Source organism: Gymnogyps californianus, chromosome 16, assembly GCF_018139145.2.
Source record: "Gymnogyps californianus isolate 813 chromosome 16, ASM1813914v2, whole genome shotgun sequence".
Lineage (NCBI taxonomy): Eukaryota > Metazoa > Chordata > Aves > Accipitriformes > Cathartidae > Gymnogyps > Gymnogyps californianus.
In genome coordinates this window covers 15,126,891-15,150,936 of record NC_059486.1, presented here as the reverse complement: position 1 = coordinate 15,150,936, position 24,046 = coordinate 15,126,891, and the positions used below count along the sequence as shown (strand labels likewise).

Genomic DNA, 24,046 nt, shown 5'->3' with positions numbered 1-24,046 from the left:
ACAAATAAACTCTCTCTTCCAATTGAAAGAGAAGGCCTACAGGGATGAATGTGCCAGGGTGACAGTATATTTTTTCAGGTAAGTAATTGAGATTTTTACAAACTAATCTCATTCTGCGTCTGAGGAGTGCACGCTCGGAAGCCCTGCCAGGTCGCTACAAGAGGTCACATACAGGAACTGTCCTTGGGTGTCTGAAGCGTTCACTGTAATAATGTAATTTTCTGCGAAGCCCCTGCCCAAAATTCAGCGGTTCTGCCGCTCGGCGGGCTGGTGTCCTGTTCCCCGGGGGACCCTTCGCTCTCCTCCTGGAGCAGAGGCATCTCGACCAACTTGACTTGGCTTTCCTTGTGGATGTCTCCATCCTCTCCGCTTCATTTTCTCCTAGTCTATGATATTCCCCGAGACTGCACCCTGCCGATAGACCGGTCATCAGACCCCGATCCCCGCGGGGACGAGGACCGGCGGTGACACGGGGAGCCGAGCCCCGGCCCTGGCCGGCTTGGCAGGTAGCACCCCCGGAGCAGGGACGGGAAGGGGAGGGAGCCGCTGGCCGCCGGGTCGCGGCCGCCCCGCCGCCTCTTCCCGCCCCGCCGTGCCGAGCTGAGCCCTGCCTAGCCGAGCCTTGCCTAGCCGAGCCGTGCCTAGCCGTTCCCGTGCCGCTCGGTGCGGGCTACCGGCCGCCGCCGGAGCTGTCCAGCCGCCCGCGCCTGCCTGCCCGCAGCTCCAGCCGTCCCCGCCATGCGAGAGCGATGAGAGCAGCTCCTGCAGACGCAGCCCGGCAATGGAGGATGATTTATTCCAGCTGAGACAGCTGCCGTGAGTAGCGCCGATAGGGGAGCGGGGATGCGCAGGATTTCTTCTCCACGGGCTGCAGGGATATTGTGAATCCTGGTGATTTTTTAAGGGAATTATTTCTAGGAAGTGTCTTAGGCCCCGGGAAGCAGGCCATTTTCCTTGTGTAGCTGCCTGGGTTCAGCATCCTGGGGGCATGCAGGGATCCATTTGTTATATAAATTCACTCAGTTTTTTATTTTTTGCATGAACTTGATGGTGGTAGAAATAAGGAGGGGTGGAATAAAACCGTGGAAATGCCAAAAGATTTTTTGAGAGGAAACATTACTATTGCATTGGCAAGGTGGATTGCATCTGTAAATAACGTTGTGCTAGGGAAGGCGTCTTCCTCAGCTTCCTCCTTCATGCCGCGAACTGATTGCAGATCAGAACCTTTTTTGCAAAGGTGTGTTTGCAGTGAGTATCATCGATATTTGCTAACTGTCTGTTTTGGAGAAGCAAACATTGCTGCACAAGGGAAATGCTGTTATTTGTGAGGAACTCTGCTGTTGGGATGTGGTTGCTGGATCTATGCAAAAAGGTGGTAAAAGCATTGCTGCCTTTTAACACCAGTATTTCCTTTCCTTTTCATGAATGCAAAATGTTTCCTTTAAAAACAAGTGCGTTTCTCCTAATGCTCCATTATCAGGTGCTTTGAAACATATTCCTGTTTATAAATCATTGACTGTGCAAGGCAGGGAATAAATGCTTAAAGTTGATTTTAAATATTAATGAGCTCATGTCAATGACAGAGCAAACTGTCCCGTAACATTTCTATTAAGTTGGGAAAATGGACATGAACTCCAGTTATTTTCAAATACTTAGTTCGGATGCATTCAGCTTGTCAGTGAAAAGAATAAGACATGATTTCATTAGGCCATTTTTCCCAATCTTTTTTTTTTTTTTTAAAACAGAACACAGAAAAATGTTCTAAAGTACCTTTCAATGTAGCTGTAATTAGACGTATTTGGTGCTGTGAGATCTTGCAAACAAATGCAGCTCTCTGAGATGTCTCAGCTGTGAAGAATTTTGCAAGTATGGAACAGTAAATATCACTGTGTGGTTTTTTCTTCATTTGTGTCAATTTGTTTCATAGGTTCCTAAGTGATAAACATATTTTTTTATTTTCTGTGATGAGATATGTGGCCAGATAGCTTTCTACTCAGATTGCCATTGAAGTATTTACAATTTTCAGATCAGTCACTGCCTTTGTATAGCGTCTGGAACCATCATCTCCAAAATGGTCAGTTCTGAAAGTCTACTTCAACAAATATTACAAAATAAGAAACAGTAATACAGGGGTTTTGTGATCAGGTACTTTAAAGTCAGGAAGGATTTTATTGGCATGTTTATTTTGCCTGTGGCTTATTAGGACACTAAACAGTTACCAATATAGGTTGTATGAATGATTTTCAGTCATAATCCCATGGAGTAATGGCACTTTGGACCTCCTGAAATCTGGGGAAAAGGTGTCCATATACTTCAATGGACTTTGCACCAGGCTTTGAGACTGCTGAAGTTATAGTAATAGTCTTCCTTTAAAAAAATACAAATATAAAAGTTTACTTCCTGTATAGTTAAACCAGGTGCTTGTAAAGCTTTTGCAAATAAGATATGAATGTGTCGTGGTTTAACCCCAGCCAGCAACTAAGCGCCACCCAGCCGCTCACTCACTCCACCCCCCGATGGGATGAGGGAGAGAATCGGAATGGTGAAAGCGAGAAAACTCGTAGGTTGAGATAAAGGCAGTTGAATAGGTAAAGCAAAAGCCGTGCACGCAAGCAAAGCAAACCAAGGAATTCATTCACCGCTTCCCATCATCTCCAGGAAAGCCGGGCTCCATCACGCGTAACGGTTACTTGGGAAGACAAACGCCATCACTCTGAACGTCCCCCCCTTCCTTCATCTTCCCCCAGCTTTATATGCTGAGCGTGCCGTCCTATGGTATGGAATGTCCCTTTGGGCAGTTGGGGTCAGCTCTCCCGGCTGTGTCCCCTCCCAGCTCCTTGTGCACCCCCAGCCTCCTCGGTGGCGGGGTGGTGTGAGGAGCAGCAAAGGCCTTGACTCTGTGTAAGCACTGCTCAGCAGTGACTAGAACACCCCTGTGTTATCAACACTGTTTTCAGCACAAATCCAAAACATAGCCCCATACCAGCTACTGTGAGGAAAATTAACTCTATCCCAGCCAAAACCAACACAGAATGGTGCTTTGATATTAATTGCCCTTTGTAATAAAAAAGTCATCTCACGGGCATACATATTTCAGTGTTTGTTTGCTGAGAGTATGTATTTTGTAGGTGATATGAGGATTATATCATCAGTGACAATTTTAACGCGAGAGTAATAATTACTTGTGTTTGTCCCATAGAGTCAGCAAAAGAAAATTCAAACCAAGATAGTTGTACTGAGGTTAAAAAACCAATCAGATTAAGAGAATTTAAAATTGAGTTTCTCAATGGAACTAAATATGAACCTGAATTCAGATGAGTTTCATTGTTTGTCTTTTCTTACAACTGAGTGAAGGATCCTCTGCATCCCCCAAATCAGAATGTGAGATAAGCCCTAGTTTCACTGCAGTCAGTGTAGTTTTCTTGTTCATTTTGAAGATGCCTGGGGTTTTGTTCTGTGTTCTTATGTTTCAGATCTTCAAATGTTATCTTGGAAAACAAAATTTGTGACTCTTGTTTGTCTGCCAAGACGTAAAGGCCAGAGAAAAGCTTTCAGTTTTCTGCTGCAGATGAGAGCATTATTAAAGTAGTACAAGGAATATTTGCCCCATACAGATCTTGGAATGCCCTATTGACCTGAAAAAATCATCCCCAAACATCTCAACAGCCTGCAAAGCAGGCTGTCCTAAAGATGAGCGATAACCTCACAAAATGGTCACTGTACTTCTCTCTCTCTCCAGGTTACTGCCAGAATATCATTAGTGACTATGTGCAATTCCCCAGATGGGATGTGGTCAGGGAAATAATGTATGTGCCAGGACTGTGAGGAAAAAGAAAAAATAATGTTTCGTATCCCTCTGCTTTATATTTCTACCACAGTGAAATCCTAAGCTGGACTGAATGGCTGGTCGTGGCTAGGACTTCTCTCTTTGTAAAAAATCCCGTGGGTGACTGAGATGTTCATTCCTCCATCCTCTTGTCCACCATTGGACCAAAATCCATTAACAGGAGTTTTGTAGATTGCCCATCACTTTGTCCTTATATTAAGTATTGATTGTATCATCAGCACTTGTAAGAGAAAATAAGAGTTGAGGTCTTGCCAAATATGAAAAGTCTTTCAGATCACCTTTAGAAATGTCATACATGCATGTCAGTTTGCTGCAGCTGCAGTTGGCAAGGGTGCTGACAGTTTAGTTTTGCTGACCCTTAAACCAAAGGACTAAACTGAAGTTCAAGAGGCTTTCTGCTAATCTTTGTTGTAGAATTAAAATGTTCAGGTATTGGAAGTCAGAAGAGGTAGTAGCAAGACTAATTTAATCTATTTCCAAAAAACTGTTTCACCAAAGTCCAAGAAATTGTCAGTTGCCAAGGTGAAAAAGTTACACTAATGTTGCAGGTAAAGTGAAGGAAGCTTGAGGAATCTGTTACATTAAGTACAGTAGATCTCTTCCAAAATCTTTGTTTGGTCACAGGAAACTTAATTGATGGAAGATGGACCTCCTCGATATACATGAAGCATTGCACAAAATCACTCTAACCAAAACATGAAAGTTGTGTCAATTTAGCAAAGTTCTGTTTTCACGTCTGATTCTCTCGGCGGCCTTGCTGCAGAGATTAGACAATTATCTCTCAGCTCGTGCCAGAAACCATATAAAATGCAGGCAGCCGTGAGCATGGCACTCACGTGACAATCATCATCTCGCATGCCAGGGCTGTAACTGGCAGGCAGGTACACTCTTCAGTCTTGACTTGGACTTAATGAAAAAAGAAGTATCCTTTGATTCCCTTTCTTATTCTGTCCCACCTCATTACCTAAGAGATTTAAAAAATGCACAGATGAACCAAGTATTGGAAATCAAATAGTGTCTTAAAATACAGGTATTTAATTGATTACATAATATTAAAGACTTCAGTTTAAGACAAGAGATGAAAGCAATCATAGTCACAGAATCATCATCATCATCATGGAAGAAAATCAGTCAATGCACTGAATTATCTTATGAATCGTACTTCACTAAGTAATGTTTAAAAATCTGACAAATTTCAGGAGTTCTGCTTCTCCTAAGACACAAATTGCTCTTATGAAAACAATGAAGATTGAATCTGGGCTCTTCCTACAAGGACAAAGCACCTGAAATTCAATGACACAGCTATGTCTGATTTCCAATAAAAGTCTAGGCACACAAAACATGGTTATCATTAAATATGTATCATTTAATCATATTTTTATAACCTGTATGTTTTTATAACTTTATAGTTAGCACGGTAACATCCTCTTTGTACAAAAATGATGACTATATCACATAGCAATGCAGTTTTTCCAAAGCCAGTAGCAACCAACGGGATAACACATCTAAAAGTAGATACAAATAAAAGTCACAGCATTCTCTGTGAATGTGAAATGGAGACAGGAGAGTGAGGAGAAACCTGGCTTCTGTTTGACCAAATAGGGCTTCAAGACTAGCCAAACACAGCTTCGACCTCAAAAAGACCCACCAAAGTACTAATCCTTGTTTCTGTATTCTTAGGGTGGTCAAGTTTCGCCGCACTGGGGAAAGTTCAAGGTCAGATGAGGATGTTATTTCAGGAGAACATGAAATTCAGATTGAGGGTGTTCGGACAGAGCTAGAGCCTATTGAGCTAGAGGATGGAGCTGCAGTGCCAAAAGAATTTGCCAACCCAACTGATGGTGAGTAGGTTTCTTGTTCCTGTAAGGGGAAAGGGGTGGCCTCTTCATTTCAGTCATGTTGCAACCAGGCTGAACGCACTGGGTTTAGAGAAGTTAAAGATCCCCAGATAAAAGAAGGAAACAATAACACAGGCAAATTATGTTACACCTGAAAATCATGATCTAGTTACCTTGTTCTCTGAGGGATGCTTTATGTGTTTGTTTTTCTATTACCAGTAATAGACCCTTTTAAGAAGGTGTGTATCCAGTTGTCACCACGCGTTTCATACAGGAGGTTTGACTTAGTTTCCTTTAGAACTGATCGATGCTCCTAAAACATCGCCAGGTTTACTGGAGCAGTTACACGTGGCTCACCTTCAAGGCTGAGCATGAAGCCTCTGCAGCGTTCCTGTCTCCTCCTTGCCTAGAGGACAAGAGGGACAGAATGAATGTACATCCCAGCCTCTGCTTTCTGCCTAGCAGAGAAATGCTGACTGCCCTGAAGGCAACACCAATTTAGAAGATACGAGAAGTGTTGGTTTTGTCTTAGCACAAGGCATACTAAAATTTTGTAGGATGAGTATTTTTCCAGGGACTTATTTATTAACATATTGATGCAATAGGAAGCCAGAATAGCGTGGAGTAAGCTCAGTGAGTTTCGCAAAAGACTCAGTGCATCAGTGCAAGTCTGCGGATATATGTAGAATTTCAGCTGGCACATCGCCCAAAAAAGTGCCAGTGATGCAACAGCCCAGTATGCTGACCTTCAGTGCCATCACGCCAAATGCCTGGGTTAAAGTCACAAACTGAGGTCTTATGACATCTCTGCTTCATTTTATCAGTTAGATTTTGTTTGATTTCCTTTTGGTTAGTGGTTTTGTCTTTTGCTTTGTGAGGATGTCCAGCTCTTAGCTAGAGAAAGCTGTTCTGTGGCAAATGTACTTTTGAAACTGCTGAAAGTGTTAAAACTTTGAGACTTAAATTGATTTAAACAACTTGAATATCAAAATGTATTTTTGTTGTATATTTCATTTTGCACTTGAGCAAAGGAATTTGAGATATCTCAGCTTCTTCAGATACAACAAAATAATGAGGGCATGACAATATGTGGGAAACAAGAACCATCAGCATTTTTAACAAAAGTATGTTTTAAGATATATGTGTCTTGGACAAATTCTTGATTCAAATAATTACAGTTTGACTCTCCATGCAATAAAATATTCTTCTGCAGTTTCCACCACTTGCGTACTATTGCTATGTGCTGTTGAACAGCTCATATACTTCTCGCCAGAGGAGTATGCAGAGAAGCTGCAATTCAGTGGCTGGTGGAGTCACTTCCAGGAGGAACAGGCTGAACATGTGCTGGAGTCATTGGTGCTACGCTGATTTACTTCCGCGTGAATAAAATATTCTAGGAATATTTAGAATTATTTTGACTTTAGCACAATTCCTGAAGAACACAGAGATTTTCCTGAGTAGGAACTGTATAAAAGCTAGGTAGCTCTCTGTTACATATTTTAGATCTCAGTAGCTTACCCAGTTAATAAGTAATTGCATTCACAGAAAATGCTGTCTCAAGGGATGGCTCTTACTAGGAAAGGAATACACTTCTGCACTGGAATTGTTTTCTTTCTAGATACTTTCATGGTGGAAGATGCGGTGGAAGCCATTGGATTTGGAAAGTTCCAGTGGAAACTGTCTGTTATTACTGGATTAGCATGGGCAAGTAATTGTTATCAAGGTCAATTGCATGATCATCAGTTAGAGAATCCCAGTGATTTCAAATAATGTAGCCATTCTCTTGTACAATAAAGAAGGAATTTTACTTGAAATTCTAAAATGACAGCTGGACTCAAACTTGTTATGTGGGGGTAATGAATAACTGATTGATTTCTCTGTCTCTGAGGTTCTTCTAAATCAGGGCTTGAAAAATCATTTTGATTCTCTACTTCAAATGCTTGTTTCAACTAGAAAGGGTACTAGGCTATTCCTGCAGAAGCAGATCTCAGTCTCCATGCAGTGATTCTACCACATTCATCCCATTAGCTACAATCTCTGTTTTCTGTATTAGTCAGTATTATTGTAATCTCAGTTTCAGATGAACAGCAACCCAGTACTTCTAGTTTTAACCTTGATATCAAGAACAGAAAGACAGGCTTTGTTTACACTTTTCTGCTGTTTCTGAAGCACTGTATGTTACATCTACTGTGGTAATGATATCTGGAGCCTGTATTTACCAGCTATTGTCTATGTATAATGTTACAGTCTGCCATGGTTTAGATCTTAAATCAGTAGTGGAATTTGGTCTACAGATGATCTATCAATATATTTGATACAAATCCAGAAGTAGTGTATAAGGGAGAAAGGGTGTAAGTGATAAGGTAATAAACAGTTCTGACTGAATCTGTGTGTAAAGGAGTTGAAAGCTCATCCCTGTAATATGCAATATGGAAGTGAATGAACCTGGATGACTGACCAGACAAGCTTCCTCAAAGTCACCCACCAATAACTTTTGATTTGGCTCTGAATCCTCTCTGCCAGTGTTACTAAACATTATGACAATCAGAAATTAGTTTAAAAGTGAACCTGTTGCTTTTTTTCTCTACACTGCATACATCCACTGCAACTTGCAAACATAACTGTTTTGTTTCACCTGCAGAGTGGGAATGGCACAGAGCAGAAACAAGGTTAATTTCAAGAAGGTGTATTATTGACTGCTATGTCAATCTAATTTTCAGGCAGTTATTTATTTTTGTTTCTTTTTTATCCTTCTAGATGGCAGATGCTATGGAAATGATGATTTTAAGTATCCTAGCTCCTCAGCTTCATTGTGAGTGGCGATTACCAAGCTGGCAGGTTGCATTGCTCACATCGGTAGGAAAAATAACTGACAGCTCCTGTATTCTGTAAGGTTTTTCCACTCGTTGTTATTCAGACATTATGCTTTACGTCCCCAAGTTAAATCTGTTCATGGCCTTTGCAGATTGCCTTTGGCTCAGAAGAATATAGGAGTCTTTTTTAAAAGCCAGAGCTTGAAGAAATGAAACTCAGTGAGAACTGAGTCAATATATGAATTGACTCAGACTCATCCTAAAATTCAAAGCATTTGATTAATTGAGAAAAAGGATTGCTAAATTTTGACTATCTTTCTTGAAAATCTTTCTCTCTCACCACATTTAAGCTCACTTGTACATAGACAGACTGGGAGGTGTGAGAGAGAGCAAGCAATCGCTTTTCGAGCTGGATCATCCAGTGATCTTTGCAAGCAGAGCTCTTATAATACCACCTCTAAGTATGGTGCTATGATGTTGGAAACACGCAATGCCTTTAGGGATAAGACGACTAGTTTTGGGACCCTTCTCTCAGCATATGCCACTGTTGTTTGGCATGCACTTTAACTCCTACATTTCTTTTTCCTTTAGCTTTTGATGCCATTTGTGTCATTGTGTAAATTGGTCAAAATGCTCAGTAGATTTAAATCAGTTAAGATCACATCCTTTCCCATACCTGAATGCAGCCAGCCCATCTGAAGGAGGGTCTTGTTCCTTTTTTCAGCTCAGCACAATTTTATTCTTGCTGAGCAAAATCAGAAGGAGAAGGGGTCAGTGGACATGAGACAAAAGCTTTGACAAACAGAACTGCTTCTTACCCCACTTATTGCTTGAGTATGCACTTCTTTCTGGGACAAAATTCCTATGGTTTTAATGCGTTGATGGGGAAAACATGCTTGGGTTTTGCCATTACCTTCATTGGGCAGGATTTCATTTCTCCATCTACAGAATAAACTAGGCTTTTTGGTGTCACCTCTGAAAAGGGTACAATATATTTTCTTTGACACCTTAGTCTTTTTTCAGACTTTTCTAAACTTATAAGATCTAATTTTATCTCCATTCAAATCTGAGACATCCTGCTGAGAATGGCAATAGGAGACTGGAGGTGAGCTGGCTGAGAAGTACTGCATCAGCACTGGGCTCCTCGAACAGCTCTATCTTGCAGACCTCAAGCAACACTGATCAGCTTTTATTCATGAATATGTTCACTGGAACTGGAGAGCTCAGCATCTTCCAGGGCTGGACTCACAATGTGTATAATACCAGAGTGCACATTCTAGTGTCAGACTGGTTTGTCACTGGATGGATCTTTTAATTGCAAAGCTGACTTGAGGGGTGCCTAATTGCTTCCCCTCTCCAGCCCAGACACTTGCTCCTGTCTCCCCTTGCCTGTCCTCTCAGTAATGCTAATGAAGCCCTCAGTGGGGCCTTGCTGTGAAGCAGATGAAAGATTTTTTTGCGGGTTATGAAAACCCTTCAGCAAAGAAAACCCAACCCAGAAACAAGACAATGATTTCCATTTAGGGTAAAGTCATTTCTTATAATTCATTTTCTTGCATTTATCAAAAGCTCAAAAATATTCAGCACTGGTCTAATTCAGTAGTTCACAGATTAACAGGTAAGATAAGGGTGAGGTGATGACAAGTAGCCTGACAGAGATTCGGTTTATTTATGTTGTGTTTAGATTCCTGATCCCAACAAAAGCAAGGCAGCTACTGAAAATGGGCCCACCACTGGAAGAAGCTGAGAGAGCTTGGCTTGAACAGTCTGCTGACACTCATCCCCGTTCCTGGGCAATAGCAAATTCTCTTTCAAGCCAATGGAAGTGAAGTTAGGCTAATGCTGAGTGACTTTTGAAAAATCCCGCTATATGAATAATTATCTTTAATAGTCTCTACTGCAAAGGAGCTATACCCAGAACACCTGGACATTTTGCTCTATTGTTAGAGCTGAAATTTTCTAGTTTCACTGTGAAGTTGTGTTCTCTTTGCTGTCATATGGGAATTTTCACTTGCCTTGTTGTTAAGGGGAAGATTTTTTTCTGGTGTTCCACAGGTGGTGTTTGTGGGAATGATGTCCAGCTCCACCCTCTGGGGAAACATTTCAGACCAGTATGGGAGAAAAACAGTAAGTCTTCAGCTCCTACTAGAATATATTCTAGTATTTCTACAGTGTGGGTGTTTCAGTGCATGATGTTCACAAATGTCATAGTCCGCATGTATGAAGCAGAATTAAGCAGAGCCAGAACTGACCTCCCATGAAATAAAAGCAGTTTGAAGCTCTACTTTACATTTTGCTAATGTGTGTTACAGCAGAGACTTTCTTTTCCTCGTGCTTGTTTGTTAAATACAGGGCCTAAAGATCAGCGTGTTATGGACGCTCTACTATGGGATCCTCAGTGGTTTTGCACCAGTGTATAGCTGGATCTTGGTGCTGAGGGGCCTGGTGGGCTTTGGGATTGGAGGAGTGCCTCAGTCGTAAGTAAATATTCACAAGTCCAAACTTTCTCTTTTCTATTTATTTTTTTAAAAATGCTTATGTCAAATTGAAGACATGCCTCTGTTCAGTTGTCCCAAACTAATTTTTTTCTAAGTCTTTTGCAACTAATATATTAAACTCTGAGAAGGCTTTGAAGGTACCTAGTACATCACTGAGGTGAATCAGATTTACAATGACTTCTATGTGAACAAGCTGGGTTCCTAAATGTAATATGTTATAGGCCTCAAGTCCTTCTAAGCTTCTCTCATTCCCTCAGGTAAAATGAGAGGCCCAAAGAGCCCACCTAGAAGTGGGTAAAACACAACAGACAGCATTTTGTAGCTGTGCCTAAACACTGCATTGCTAACTTGTATTAGCGGAGTCCACCAGGGACGACACAGCCTTGTTGCAAGATAGGTCATGACCTAAAGACGAGCATTTAGAGGTAGAGCTGAGCCCTGACTCCTGATTGTAAAACTGCAGATTATTGTTCAGTCAGAGCCTGAACTTTCACGTCTGAACCTGAGTTGGGATTCCAAAACCACGCAGCCCAAACCTGGAGCACTGAAGATATCTTCATGGCTCAGACACATTTCTAATAAGAAGGTAGCATCAGGATATTTCTCTATTACTGTGTCATTCCATTCACTGAAGAGGGGGATCTCTGAATTTTCCACCTGGAATAAATAACTCTGCTCTAGGCTTTTAATTATAAATGTAAAGGGAAGAGTATAGCCATCGTTTCTCTGTGTAGTCTTTTATCCTTATTAATAATTGATATTTTGCCCCATGGAGGTGCTATTTCAGAGTAGTCAGAGTCTAACTTTGATTGATGGCTCATAGACTTCTTCACAAGGCAAGTCAATGTCCTGTCTTTTCTATCGCCATTCCCAGATAAAAGATTCAGAGCTGAGATGGAACATCACGGTATTATTAATTTTCTTTTACTGCTCTGCTGCCCACCTTTAGAAGCTGCACAAAAGCGTAACGTGTATGTAAAATAGGAAAGTCCTTAGCCTGCTGTGTATTGACCATACTTTCTGCCATGCAGTTCCGACTGAGCACAACTGGAGTGAGGCAGGAGAACAACAAAGACAAAGCATCAGAGTTAGTAACGCCTTGTGCTGCAAACACATATTAATGGTGTTCCACAGAGCCCCAGTGGAACAGCTACAGCACAGCTAGTGCCATTTTACAGAGGGGCAGATAATGCACAAAGGCTACGTGACTTAATGAGAAACAAAGAAGAGCCGGTTACAGAACTCGGAGTGGATTCCGTTGCTGCTGAGTCTGTTTCTTGTTCTAACTATAATAGTGATTCCTTTGACAGAGGAGTAAATATGTATGAAGCAGGAAAAGTAGCTCCTTTCTAATATCCTTAAGTAGGCTGTGTAGCTTTGGAGATGAGTGGCTGAATTTCAATGGAATGCCATGGGTATCTTTATAGTTGTATATTCTATAACGGGTATGAGAGAGAGATTTTTATGAAAGGTGCTATTAAAAAGAAAGCATCCAGCAATAATAAATTAACTGATTATAGCAGATATCCCTCTAGCTATACGTATGTAGGAGCTGCACCTGAGAAGCTGTGGCCTCCTCTGGGAATTTTGATATTATCTAATGCTGAGTATGACTATTCATTCACAGTGCCAACATCCAGACTTGCAAAGATATGGAGTATTCTCTTAAGAAAACGGTTCTGTACAGCATTAATCAGCTCCTGTTTTCTGCTGTGATATATAGGGGACTGCTCTACATTTCATTAAGTGATTTTACTTCCTTCTCCTCTTAATCACTGATTTAATATAATATTGTGTGCAACTTTGTACTTTGATGAACTGAGTTCTGGGAAGCTACTCAGAGATCAATCCACCATTTGTCAAATTAGTAGGAGTTTTGGTACAAACATCAAAGAAAGCCTAAGGAGTTTAGAGGCAGAAACAGGATGAGTCAATGGAATGCAAACAGAGTGGGAGCAAAGAACGACAAGTCTTACCAGACGGTTTGAAGAAGACGAGAGAGCCTTGACTGGCTGCTGGCCCTTGCGTTCATCCTCAGGAAATGCTGACAGAGAAGCTGTACCATTACTCTTTGGCACAGTCATGAAACAAAGACTCCGCAGAGTTAAATGATTTCTTTTTGAATTCCCACAATAAAAGAATGCAAATTATTTTATACCAGTAACAGGATCAGACCTTGAAAGTATTCACCTCTTGGAGAATTGAAACCTAGCAGAGTAGACTGATGTGAAATTCTCTGAGCCAGTTGTAAAGCCCTGAAGAAATACTTTACCCAGCAAGAGTTTGTGTTGAATGCTGGTGGACCACACTGAAAATAACAGGCACAATGCCTGTCCCAGACCAGAGCAGGGTTGTGAAAACATACGCATCAAGAACTGCTACATTTAGCTAACAACTATAGGGTTACAAAATCACACGAACAGAGCAAATTCTGTCCTCCATTGCAATGATGAACTAAAGGGGTTTTGTTCTGATGTAGAAAGGGGAGTCTGAACCAGTGTCCACAGTCTTGCTGACTCTGAGGGCTAGGAAGGGTTTTGCGTTACTACTATGGGTTTGGCAATTTTAATAAAAGGCGAACGAAATGTTTGAACCTCTCTCGTTGTGCTAACGTGGCATTTTTCTCAATGTGCTAACATGACATTTTTCTCAATGTTCACTCTTTACAGGGTAACCTTATATGCTGAATTCCTTCCAATGAAAGCCAGAGCAAAATGCATTTTATTAATAGAGGTGAGCAGTGTAGCTATGCATACTGGTCCCTAGAGGGACAAATTCTCCTGTTGGTTACATCCATGCAATCCTACTGACAAGAAATCTCACACATAGCTGCAGTCAAATCTTGATTGTCCAAGTTAGTGCGGAGCTGAGGTTACCCCCATACTCTAGTACTAGCTCAGGTCCAAAAGCAGCATAAAGCGTTCATGTAACACTCCACTCTTTTTGGTGAATCTGCCTTTTTGCAAATTAACTTGCATCCAATGCTGCGTAAGTTACTGCTGTTAGCACAAGGGGGGCCATTTGGGTGTCACCTTATTTCATGGTGAAATTAATCTACAACTCAGTAATGGATAGTGGAGAACTGACTGTTCAGTAAATGCAGGGCTAAATTCAGCTCCCCGTATTCAATCCAAATGTATCAAAGTCACAGAGAGCAGAATTTTGCCCTATAAATACTTTAAGACAAAATTCGCAGCCCTTTAATGGATGGTTGAAGGGTCAGAGAACAGTACTGTTACTTGTCTGCATCAGTCAGTTTGGAAGGAGCGTCCTTGTGAAAAACCTCACCAAATTGAAACAGCTTCTCAATGCAAAACCAGTCTGCTAAGCTATCTGCTGGCTAGTCCTACATTCAGTTGATTAATCTTTCGTAAATAGAGTTCAGTAGATGAATTACTCCTTTCTGTGTCACTTTTGTTCTGCCACAGTTTGGCTGCCTCTGAGCATCCCTGGGTTAGAAATATATTCAGAACGTTAAATAATGAGCTAAGTGGATTCATAATCTAAAGGAGAATAATCCTGCATGGGTAGGATATGCAAGAGGATGTCAGCTCCATTATTTGCTAAGAAGGTGTCACTTCCATCTTTCATCTACAGGCCAAACTCTGTGGCTTTGGTAGCTTGGTTTTGGTAAGGAAAACAAATACCATAAATCTCATGGCGGTAGCTGGGAATAATACTCATAGACAGATACATTAATAGTCATTTTGCTTAAGAAACACCATGTGATGAGTCTATTCCTTATGAGAAGCTACCTACAGTTAAACATGAGTGTCAAAAGAAAGTCCATGCTAGGTTTTCAGAAATTAACATTTTAGCTTCTGCAACATTTAAACAAATCCCCTTAAAATGTCTGGACTCTATTTCCGTACAGGGGTGCATATTTGAAATGTCTCTGGCATTTCTCTCTCCAGCTGTCCCTAGAGAGCACATCTTGGAATGTTACAAAGGAGGAGGCCTTAAAAGCACTCTTATTCTCATTTGTGACTGTTTCTTTTCCCTTTGGCAGGTCTTTTGGGCCATAGGGACTGTGTTTGAAGTCCTTCTAGCAGTGTTGGTGATGCCCACTCTTGGCTGGCGGTGGCTTCTCATTCTTTCTGCCCTCCCACTTTTGCTCTTCGCTGTCCTATGTTTTGTAGGTATTCTTTCAAAGATGAATGTATGTTCCATCAATCTGCCTCTTCTCTACCTGATTCTGTAACCTGATTGAAGGAAATCGTGACAGTTTTGAGCTCTCTGTTGGTGTCTTCTTTGAAACATCTGAAATAATGACAAAAACGCTGTTGTTTCAACAGGGTGCTAGTAAAAACATTCCAGTGAGAGCTGTGTTTATGTGACTGTAATTGCTGGAGGACAATGGTGGGCTGGAATTTTGTGAAACCAAATCAGGCCTGGAAACCTCTCCATTTTAATGACTTTGTTTCAACTAAGCTCAGTGGAATCAACATTTTATTAAAAGCTGTTGCTATTTCCCTGATTGCTCTTTAGATTTTTAAATTATTTTGTCAAAATCATAACTTTTATAATTACCATCCACTGAAAAAATCAACCCAAATCAGGGGTAAAATCTGCATAGTGCAGGTCAGCTTCTAAAATAGGACGTATATGAGTTAAACCTGAGCTTCAGTGCACTGTTAGGTAATATATTTGCCAATCACTCAGTCTTCTCAAAGATACACATCCTTGTCAGGTTGTTTAGCAGCTCTTATTATTCCTTAGTCACTGACATTGTTTTTCAGAAATACCTCCAGTTTTACAGGTGCTAACATGCTTGTTTTTAAAAGGAGCTTAAAAATGCAAATTTTGGAATGCCTAGAGCATCTTGTTATCTGCCCTGGATGCTTTGCCTTTCCTACTGAGAAGGTATAATGTAAAGAACGTGCAAAAATGCCTAACATTTCTCAAGAATAAAACCAAGGTAACAGAAGGGAAAGATTTTAGACTGGAGTTCTGACTTTATGGTGAAAGCGGGGTTTTGCAGTTTCTTAAAGCCTAATGAGGAGTTTGACATTTTGCAGAAAGATGGTTCTCTGAATTGTTAAAGATTAGTGCTGTAATCCTTTCTCATGTGAGTAGTCTGCTGGAGTCACTGAGATTTCCCACTGTAAGCCCACAAAGAAAATCCCCAGTTCGTTTATTGCTGTATTTTTGACATCATTGTGCATGTGATCTGCTTTGCTCTCTTAGTGGCTGCCAGAAAGTGCCAGGTATGATGTATTATCTGGAAATCAAGAAAAAGCAATTGCCACTTTAAAGCGGATAGCAACGGAAAATGGAGCTCCAATGCCTTTGGGAAAATTAATTATTTCCAGACAGGTACGTACAGGTAACAGGCACATTAATAACGTGGGATACAATGAAACTGTGCTACGTTCATACGTTGTTTTATTAGCAAATAATCAATGTTAAGTTTAATGTCTCAACCAGTAATAAAAAAATGAGAGATGATCATATATGCCTCTTTCACAGTGAGGAAGAGTTAGTTTCTCATTTTTGTTTACCTGGAAATCCTGAAAGTGAAAAGGACCTTTAAAGTGGGCATTAATGTTATTTAACCTCACTCTAAGACCCTATTATTAAAGAAAATCAAACCTTGAGGCTACCAAAGAACTCAGATCAGAATTCCCAGATCTGAACTCATGAAACAAGATGGAATTTGACTCTTTAGCTGTACCTCGTTTTTAATCTAATCCTGATTTTCTGGAGTGGGAAAGCTGCAAGCTCCTATTCAGTCCTAATGCATGGAGTAATTCAGGCTGTTACTTCTGAGCTGCATATTACTGTATGAATTGCATTCGATTTTTTTTCAGTTCAGCTTTATATGGCCAACTTTTCAGCACCCCTGTCAACATATAAAGCAGTTCTGCATTTACAGAACAGAGCAGAATTTTATAAGAAAAGAAAGTTACAAAGTTAGCCAGCAAGGAAGGACAGCAGAGGGAGACCTGTAGATTTGAACAAGAGCAAAATTGTAAAGCTAGGCAGGAGCCTGTTGGTAATAACAACGTCTTACTAATCAGAGATGCAGGTTTGATTTTCTAAGGTCTGGATCAGTGAGGATTTGAGCTCTTGTGCGTTTCACAAATGCTTGGTTCAGTCACAGTAGTTTTGATGGGCTGTACAGGAACGCTCTCCAAGTTTTGGATGGTTTTGTTTGCAGGGTGGGGTGGGAAAGTGCTTTGCCTTAACCACAAGTTTATGGGCTGAGCCCTCCACTCTCTCTCTCTAAGAACCACGCAGTTTAAAAGGGGGCTGCTTGCAGGAGGGCTGCTTGTAGTTCCTCGGTACCTTACCCTAGGTCAGAAGCCCTGAGGGGCGGCTCTAATTTACGGGAGCTGGCTGTGGGCCACATGAATCATATGCCACCTGTGGATGGGCAAAGTTCTGCTCTACTTCTTTCCAGCCCCACCTTGTTCTGACAGATCCTCACCTTCCTTGTGGAGGTGTGCCCTGTGCATGAACTGGTTTTGATATCGTTATGCTCCTAGAGAATTCCCCTTGGCAGAGGAATTCCTTACTTGGATCCCAGCTCCAGTGTGGCTCCTACAACCTGAAGAGCCTTCAGCTGAAACCAAACGCTTGCCCTGAGATATCCTGAGTCCATAGTACTGTGTATTGTATTATCCCTTGCCACTCTGCATCCTCCAGTCCAGGACCAGTGAGTGCCCTGATCATCTGACTTCCGCTTGTTTTCAACAGGAAGACCGAGGAAAAATGAGGGACCTTTTTACGCCCCATTTTAGATGGACCACATTGTTACTCTGGTTTATATGGTAAGAGGAAATATAAATGGCTCAGTGCCAGCCCAATTCTAAATGGTTTTTAATGGAGGTATTTTACAGTATCACTAAAATACAGCAACTTCCCCCTCAAAAAAAAACCCAACCTGTATTGATTTGTAATTTATTAAACCACCCAATCACTAGCATTCTCCATCTAATTGCCCTTTCATTTTCTAAATGCTGATAGGAAATAGCTTTGAGGTAGCACTTAGTGGAAGTCCTCACACAGTGGGTTCAATTTTGATTCATGTTGTTTACTATAGGTTTGACCAGCTGAGACTTCCTCTCTCATTTTCTTCCTTGCAGGTTTTCCAATGCTTTTTCATATTATGGGTTAGTTTTATTAACTACAGAGTTCTTCCAAGCAGGAGACGTCTGCAGCAGTGAGTACTAGTCCATCTTTTCTTTTTAAATATACCCTGTTAAGGGGTGGAATATCTTTTATTAGATCACCTTCTGCTGTTAGTTTGGAAAGGACTGTGGCTGCCAGCCTGAATTTTAAGGCATCCACTTAAAGGGTTACTTATTTAAAACATTTTTGATAGACTGTTCCTCGTCTCCTGCACAATGCAAAGAGGTCCTGCAGTGTCTCTGAGCCCAAAATGTAAAACAGCAAGACAACCTTCAAGGGAGACCTGTTAGAAAAGATATCTGTTCTTCCTGAGAAAAAAGTGATTGAATAAATGAAAGTTTCCAGGTTTGACAGGCCTAATTAGTTCTGAGATAGAGATGATTGCTGCTGCTGTGGAGCTCCCAGGTTCTCAAGATGTGAAGACCTGCTGAGAAAAAAGATAATGGTGGGAAGCCATCACCTTTTTTGTTGCAGATTTTTGTGTAAAAAAAGAAAAAAAAAAGTGCTTTGAACGCACTAAGAAGAGGCTTGAAAAGTTTGAATCCCCAGGAGAGGCATGATTGTATTCAGAACACTTGTAATTAGTGAAAACTGTCTGATAGTTGGAAAATTATAGAAAGAGGATGGGTAGTATTGGAAGAATAGACAGATCCCAAGCTTGTACAACAGTGTATTAGCTATTTGAGAGGTCTAGCCGGTTAGCATCCAAAAAGGAGCATGCATCCTTTAAAACATCCTTTAAAAATACTTGTTTTTACAAAGACACGGTATTATTCAGTCTTCTCAAAGTACAGATGAAGTGTTAGTATTCCAGTTTATGTAGGGAGAAACTGAATTATTGACGTTAATTCTGTTCACCGTCATGAGCCCTGGACTGAAAAATAACTAAGCCCGTACAGCTAATAAGGAAGTGGAAGTTTTTATTCTGATAGTGGTGGTTGCAGAGGTAAGACATCCTGCCACAAATAAGATTATAAACTGTTCAGTTTCAGCTGTATCTTCCAGGTAGAACATACCTGCTGTGCGGCAGGGTCTTTTCAGTACATCCCTTCTATCAGTTTCAGCGGTAACAGTGATAACACATAGCAGGAGTAAAGGAAGGTAAGCAGAGAAGAGATTACTTAAAATATATTCAATGTTTGGTTTTTTTCTTTTTTCCTCCCACAGTATCCAGTAGAAGGAAAGAAGTTAAAGCAAAGTGCAGCCTGACCTGTGAGTATCTGACAGAGGAAGACTACACTGATCTGCTCTGGACAACCCTGTCAGAATTCCCTGGTAAGTGGCAATAAGAAGCACCAGTTCTTGACTGCCACTGGCTCACTGGGATTGGAATGGGCTCTGGTACAAGCAACGAAATGGGCTCTTCTGTCTGGCCGAATGCCAATGTATTTCCCACAGCGCTGGAACTCCTTGCTTGGACTACTTGATATATGCAGTACACACAGTAGCTGTGGCTTTCTTCACTGCCCACGTGATCACGACAGATAAAATCACTAGTAATTGCTTTGTGAAGCTATAATGGCCCAAGCAACGTATTAGGCATTCAGAGGAAGAGTAACAATTAAATCAAAGGGGCAGAATCACTTGAACTTTTATCCATAAGTGATTTTCCAGAACTATTTTAAAAGGATCGTGGGTATAGTGAATCAATGGAGAACTTGCTCCCTGAAGCTTTGCATCCAGCCTCAATCATGATTTTCAGTCAATTCCCATGAATTTCAATGAACAGTCTGACATAGGATAAGCGAGACGGTTAGTGTGTAATAGCCATTGTTTCTTCAGATGTAGAAGATGATCTCTCAGTATTAATCTGTTTGAAATAATACCGTGAGGCAGCGGTCAGGTTATTTTCACTGTTCTAGATTATAGTTTCAGGGACAAATGCTCAAAGAGAAGCCATTTAATTGGTGAAAAGTTGTAAGTCCATGACTGATAAATATGCATAGTCGCTACCTAATAGGAGGACTGTCCTGCATAACAGTCATTCAGGGAAGGATGTCAGTGGACAGAAAAGAGGGTACATACTCTTGGACTGGTGCTATAGCTGAAAGGACTGATTTGATCCTGACACATACTGAGGTAGGAGTAAGGAATATTATCAGGGATACCTCTGAATATGACACTGGCAACTCTGATGCTTGAATAATCCCCACAGTTGCTGTACGTCAGCTTTTAAAAGGATCTGGAAAAGTTGCATAAGAGAGAATACGTAACATTGTGAGACTTACAGAGCTCGATCTATTTCCTTTATCAAAGAGCGGGTGAGAAATAATTTGATGGCAGCATATAAATAATACAATGGAAAGAAAATACTAAGTTCTAAAGCGTGCTTAAATCTAGCAGTAGGAAGATTAGCAGGGAACAATGGTCAGAAGTTGAACAAAAGATATTCCAATGAGACATAAGGCAGGCATGTTTAGCATTCACATTGGTAACCACTGCACTAATCAGTGGTTAACAGATGTCAGAGTTTATTGCTCACTCCTACGTCAGCGTGTAGCCCCTGAGTGTGTGGGCATGTGGATGTGTGGACCAGTGGGGCTGTGAACACGGAGCAAGACTCACCAGCTGGGACACAGAGCTTCTGTTTTCATGTGGCACCAATGGCTGGGGCAATCCGTTCTACACTCCTGCCCGATGCCTCTGCCAGCAAAGTGTTTTAAAGAAAGAGAGAACCAAATTTCAAATCTAAATCACTCAGCCTATGTTAAAAGCTAGCTGCTGCAGCTTCCACCTTTGCTCAATTCCCAACAGTCAACTTGTCTCCTTCTACAGGTGTGTTAGTAACACTATGGATTATTGATCGGATAGGCCGCAAGAAAACCATGGCCCTGTCCTTTTTTGTCTTCTCATTTTGCAGTCTTCTGCTGTTTCTCTGTGTTGGAAGGTAAGTAAAACACGGTGAACAACTGGTATATCTGATTCATCCATGTTCTCTCTTGATTATGGCAGGAGAACTGGAAGTGGTGGTTTGAAAAGCCATGAGATGGTCATGCTCAACTGGAGAAACAATTAAGGATGGTGTTAGGTTTTCTCACCAGAGTTTGGAAGGAAACTAAAAGAAGCAGGAGAGGAGAAATCCTTTACTATAATCTTGCGGACAGAGCAATCCAAAGGGGAAAATAAGAGCTTATGTCTGAGTAGGAGGTAACCATTGGACAGTTTTAAAATCAGACCTGATGTCACGAGCCTTGGTAGCTGGTTCATGTACTGCTCTCTGCCATTCATTACCTATGTTTCCCCAGGCTGACTGTACCAGGGCAGTGCTTCACAACCAAGCCCAGGCTCTGCCTCCCGTTCAGCTGCTCTGACTGCTTCGCTTGTCACGGGCTCTCGGTGGTCTAAGTGCTATGGCACAATTACGTGAGAAGCAATAGACACAGACCGGCACAACCTCGAAGTTGTATACAGCACGGCTGGTGGAGCTTGATGCTGGCATTGCAGATACATGGGGCCCGCCTTTCAAAAGAACTTGCGTTCACATTTTTGTCTTGTTCAGTATCTGTCCTTCATGCAGATTTTCCAAAGAACAACTCAGTTGGCAGCTCTGCCCTTGAATCTTAACGGTACCAAATTTCCAGCTGAGCTCTGAGAGTCTGCCTCTGACTGCATCTGGCCTTCATGCCACATGCATGCGACAATGTCTGTACCTTGGGGCTGACGAACAAGGAAATGACCTAACTGCCAGAGGAGAGCTCTCTGACTTTAAACCTTTTCAGGCACTGTACAAAACCTTATAGTACAGAAACCTTGTAGTAAGAAACCTTACAAAGTTGCAAATATCCAGGTGGTACGTAGGTTCATGTCTTTTAAACAGGAAAGCTGCACTCTTGTTTCCTTCTCGTGTGTGCCATTTTTTTGTTAGCACCATTCATAACGTGGAATATATTTTTCTTATTTAGATAAGCTTAGGCATTCGCTGCTTATTTCAATAGGCCACAGCTGTCAGTTAGAATGAATACACTTAGAAAACTGATGTGATTGTGGGAATGCAGATTGTTTGGCATCGTTGTTATGTTAAAGGTCCAGAAAAAATACAAAGGGTTCATTAAAAAACAAAAGAAATCGTTCTAACAAATTTAGCACTTTTATTGCACTTGCGTCCAAGTTAAACAAACAGATTGTACAGAACAATCCCAAACACTGCTCTCCTTTTTATTCTCACAGAAATGTTCTTACTGTGCTGCTCTTCATTGCAAGAGCTTTTATTTCAGGAGGATTTCAGGCTGCTTATGTTTACACTCCTGAGGTAAGGAGGTTGTTTTTGTAATGAGAATATTTAAGGGGAGTGAGAACATGGTGGGAAAGTCATTTTTATGACCTCTTCACAATGGACCTTACCCCAGATATGAGTTGATGACCTCATTGTCATTGTCTAACAGAACTTGCTGTAGTACCACTTATTAATTTCTATTGATTTAGGAGACTGGAGGGAAGAGAACTTCCCACTAGCATTAACGGGCTGATGCTTTGTTCCCAGGTTTATCCGACAGCCACGCGTGCTTTGGGCCTGGGAACATGCAGTGGAATGGCCAGAGTGGGAGCCCTCATAACCCCGTTCATTGCACAGGTAAAATCCCTTCTTCTGAGACAGAAGGCACGAGAAGGTGATGCAGAACTTCCTCTTCTGCTGTAAGGGCCAAACCAAGGGTAATCTGTGCATGATGTGTTGAAGGAGGATTGTTGTTGCCTGTTCCTTGAGGAGAGTTCAGGCTCATTTCTGAATTTACCTCTTCCTCCAGAGGTCCCTATGATGAGGGATAAATAACCAAGAAGCAGGCTGCTGGATGGATGTAAGGGCACCTTGGAAGCCACCACCTGAGGATGGGATTTGTGAGAGGCAGGGAGTTTCTGTGCGTGGTGCAATGCCACCTTTCCCTTGAGATCCCAGGCTGAGGTCCTGGGGGCTACAAACCTTCAGGGCATGTGGACAGAGCTAGACAAGGAGGCTAGGGGAGCCAGGCTTCTCAGGGACAGGACTCAGAAGTCTGTGTCCGAAGCAGTGGCTCTGCAGAGGGCTAGGTAGAAAACTTGTGATTTGCTTAAGTCCTGTCTAATACATACGGGCAGCAGCACCTCGTGACACTTGTAATCCAGACTGTTTTGTCAGTATTTAATAGCTGTGAGTCATCATCGAGGAAAGAAGGGGTGCAGCAGTGCATGTTAAACATTTTTTCCAATACTGTAATTAAAATTTCTACTACTACATTAGTATTTGTATTTCTGTGATAAGGCTCAGGGGTACTGTTTTGTATTTTCTGCCCTTTTTCTGCAGGTAATGTTGGAATCTTCAGTCTATTTAACACTGGTGGTTTACAGTGGATGTTGCCTGCTGGCCGCTGTGGCTTCCTGCTTCTTGCCTATTGAAACAAAAGGTCGTGGCTTACAGGAGTCCAGCCACAGAGAATGGGGACAGGAGATGGTCGGGAGAGGATCTCATTCCCCAGGGGTCACCAGGTCAAACTCCGGATCACAGGAATGATGGGACATGAAAACCTGCTGAAAGAATGAATGATACGAGCAAGATCTCTTTCACAAAACATCCAACCCTGAAGCATAGAAAGCTGACCATACTGTCACTGCCAATGTCATGTGTCAAGCTGCAGGAACTTTTGGGTTGAACTAAGCAAATTGTGTCTCTGCTGCTCTTTGCTCACACTCATAAAAACTTTACTTCTGTATTGAGAGGCATTTGATCCAGATATCATTTGAAGTTTAGCAGGAAGGGTTTTTCTTAAGTCTATTGTGCTTGCATGGTCAGCTATTCAGCTTAAAATGTCCCGTGTCAAGCAAATAGCTAACTGAATGCAACTCAGTATAAGCTGTAATTAAAATAATGTACTCTTGATGCCTAAAAACAAAAGATTAATATTTATTGTGTACCTGGCATAGCACACGGTGGATTCCATACACTAC

At 41.5% G+C, this 24,046-nt stretch overlaps 1 protein-coding gene across 1 annotated transcript; it reads left to right on the top strand.

The window, feature by feature from the left end:
- Window positions 1-781: 781 nt before the first annotated feature.
- On the top strand, window positions 782-23,624 carry SVOP (SV2 related protein). Its single transcript, XM_050906779.1, has 16 exons — window positions 782-816; window positions 5,528-5,688; window positions 7,304-7,389; window positions 8,443-8,541; window positions 10,554-10,625; window positions 10,851-10,975; window positions 13,666-13,729; window positions 15,006-15,131; window positions 16,184-16,312; window positions 17,696-17,769; window positions 18,085-18,161; window positions 19,298-19,405; window positions 20,906-21,017; window positions 22,298-22,379; window positions 22,611-22,700; window positions 23,406-23,624. Exons 1-16 carry the CDS (start codon window positions 782-784, stop codon window positions 23,610-23,612), a joined length of 1,647 nt encoding a protein of 548 aa, XP_050762736.1. The 3' UTR covers window positions 23,613-23,624.
- Window positions 23,625-24,046: the final 422 nt, after the last annotated feature.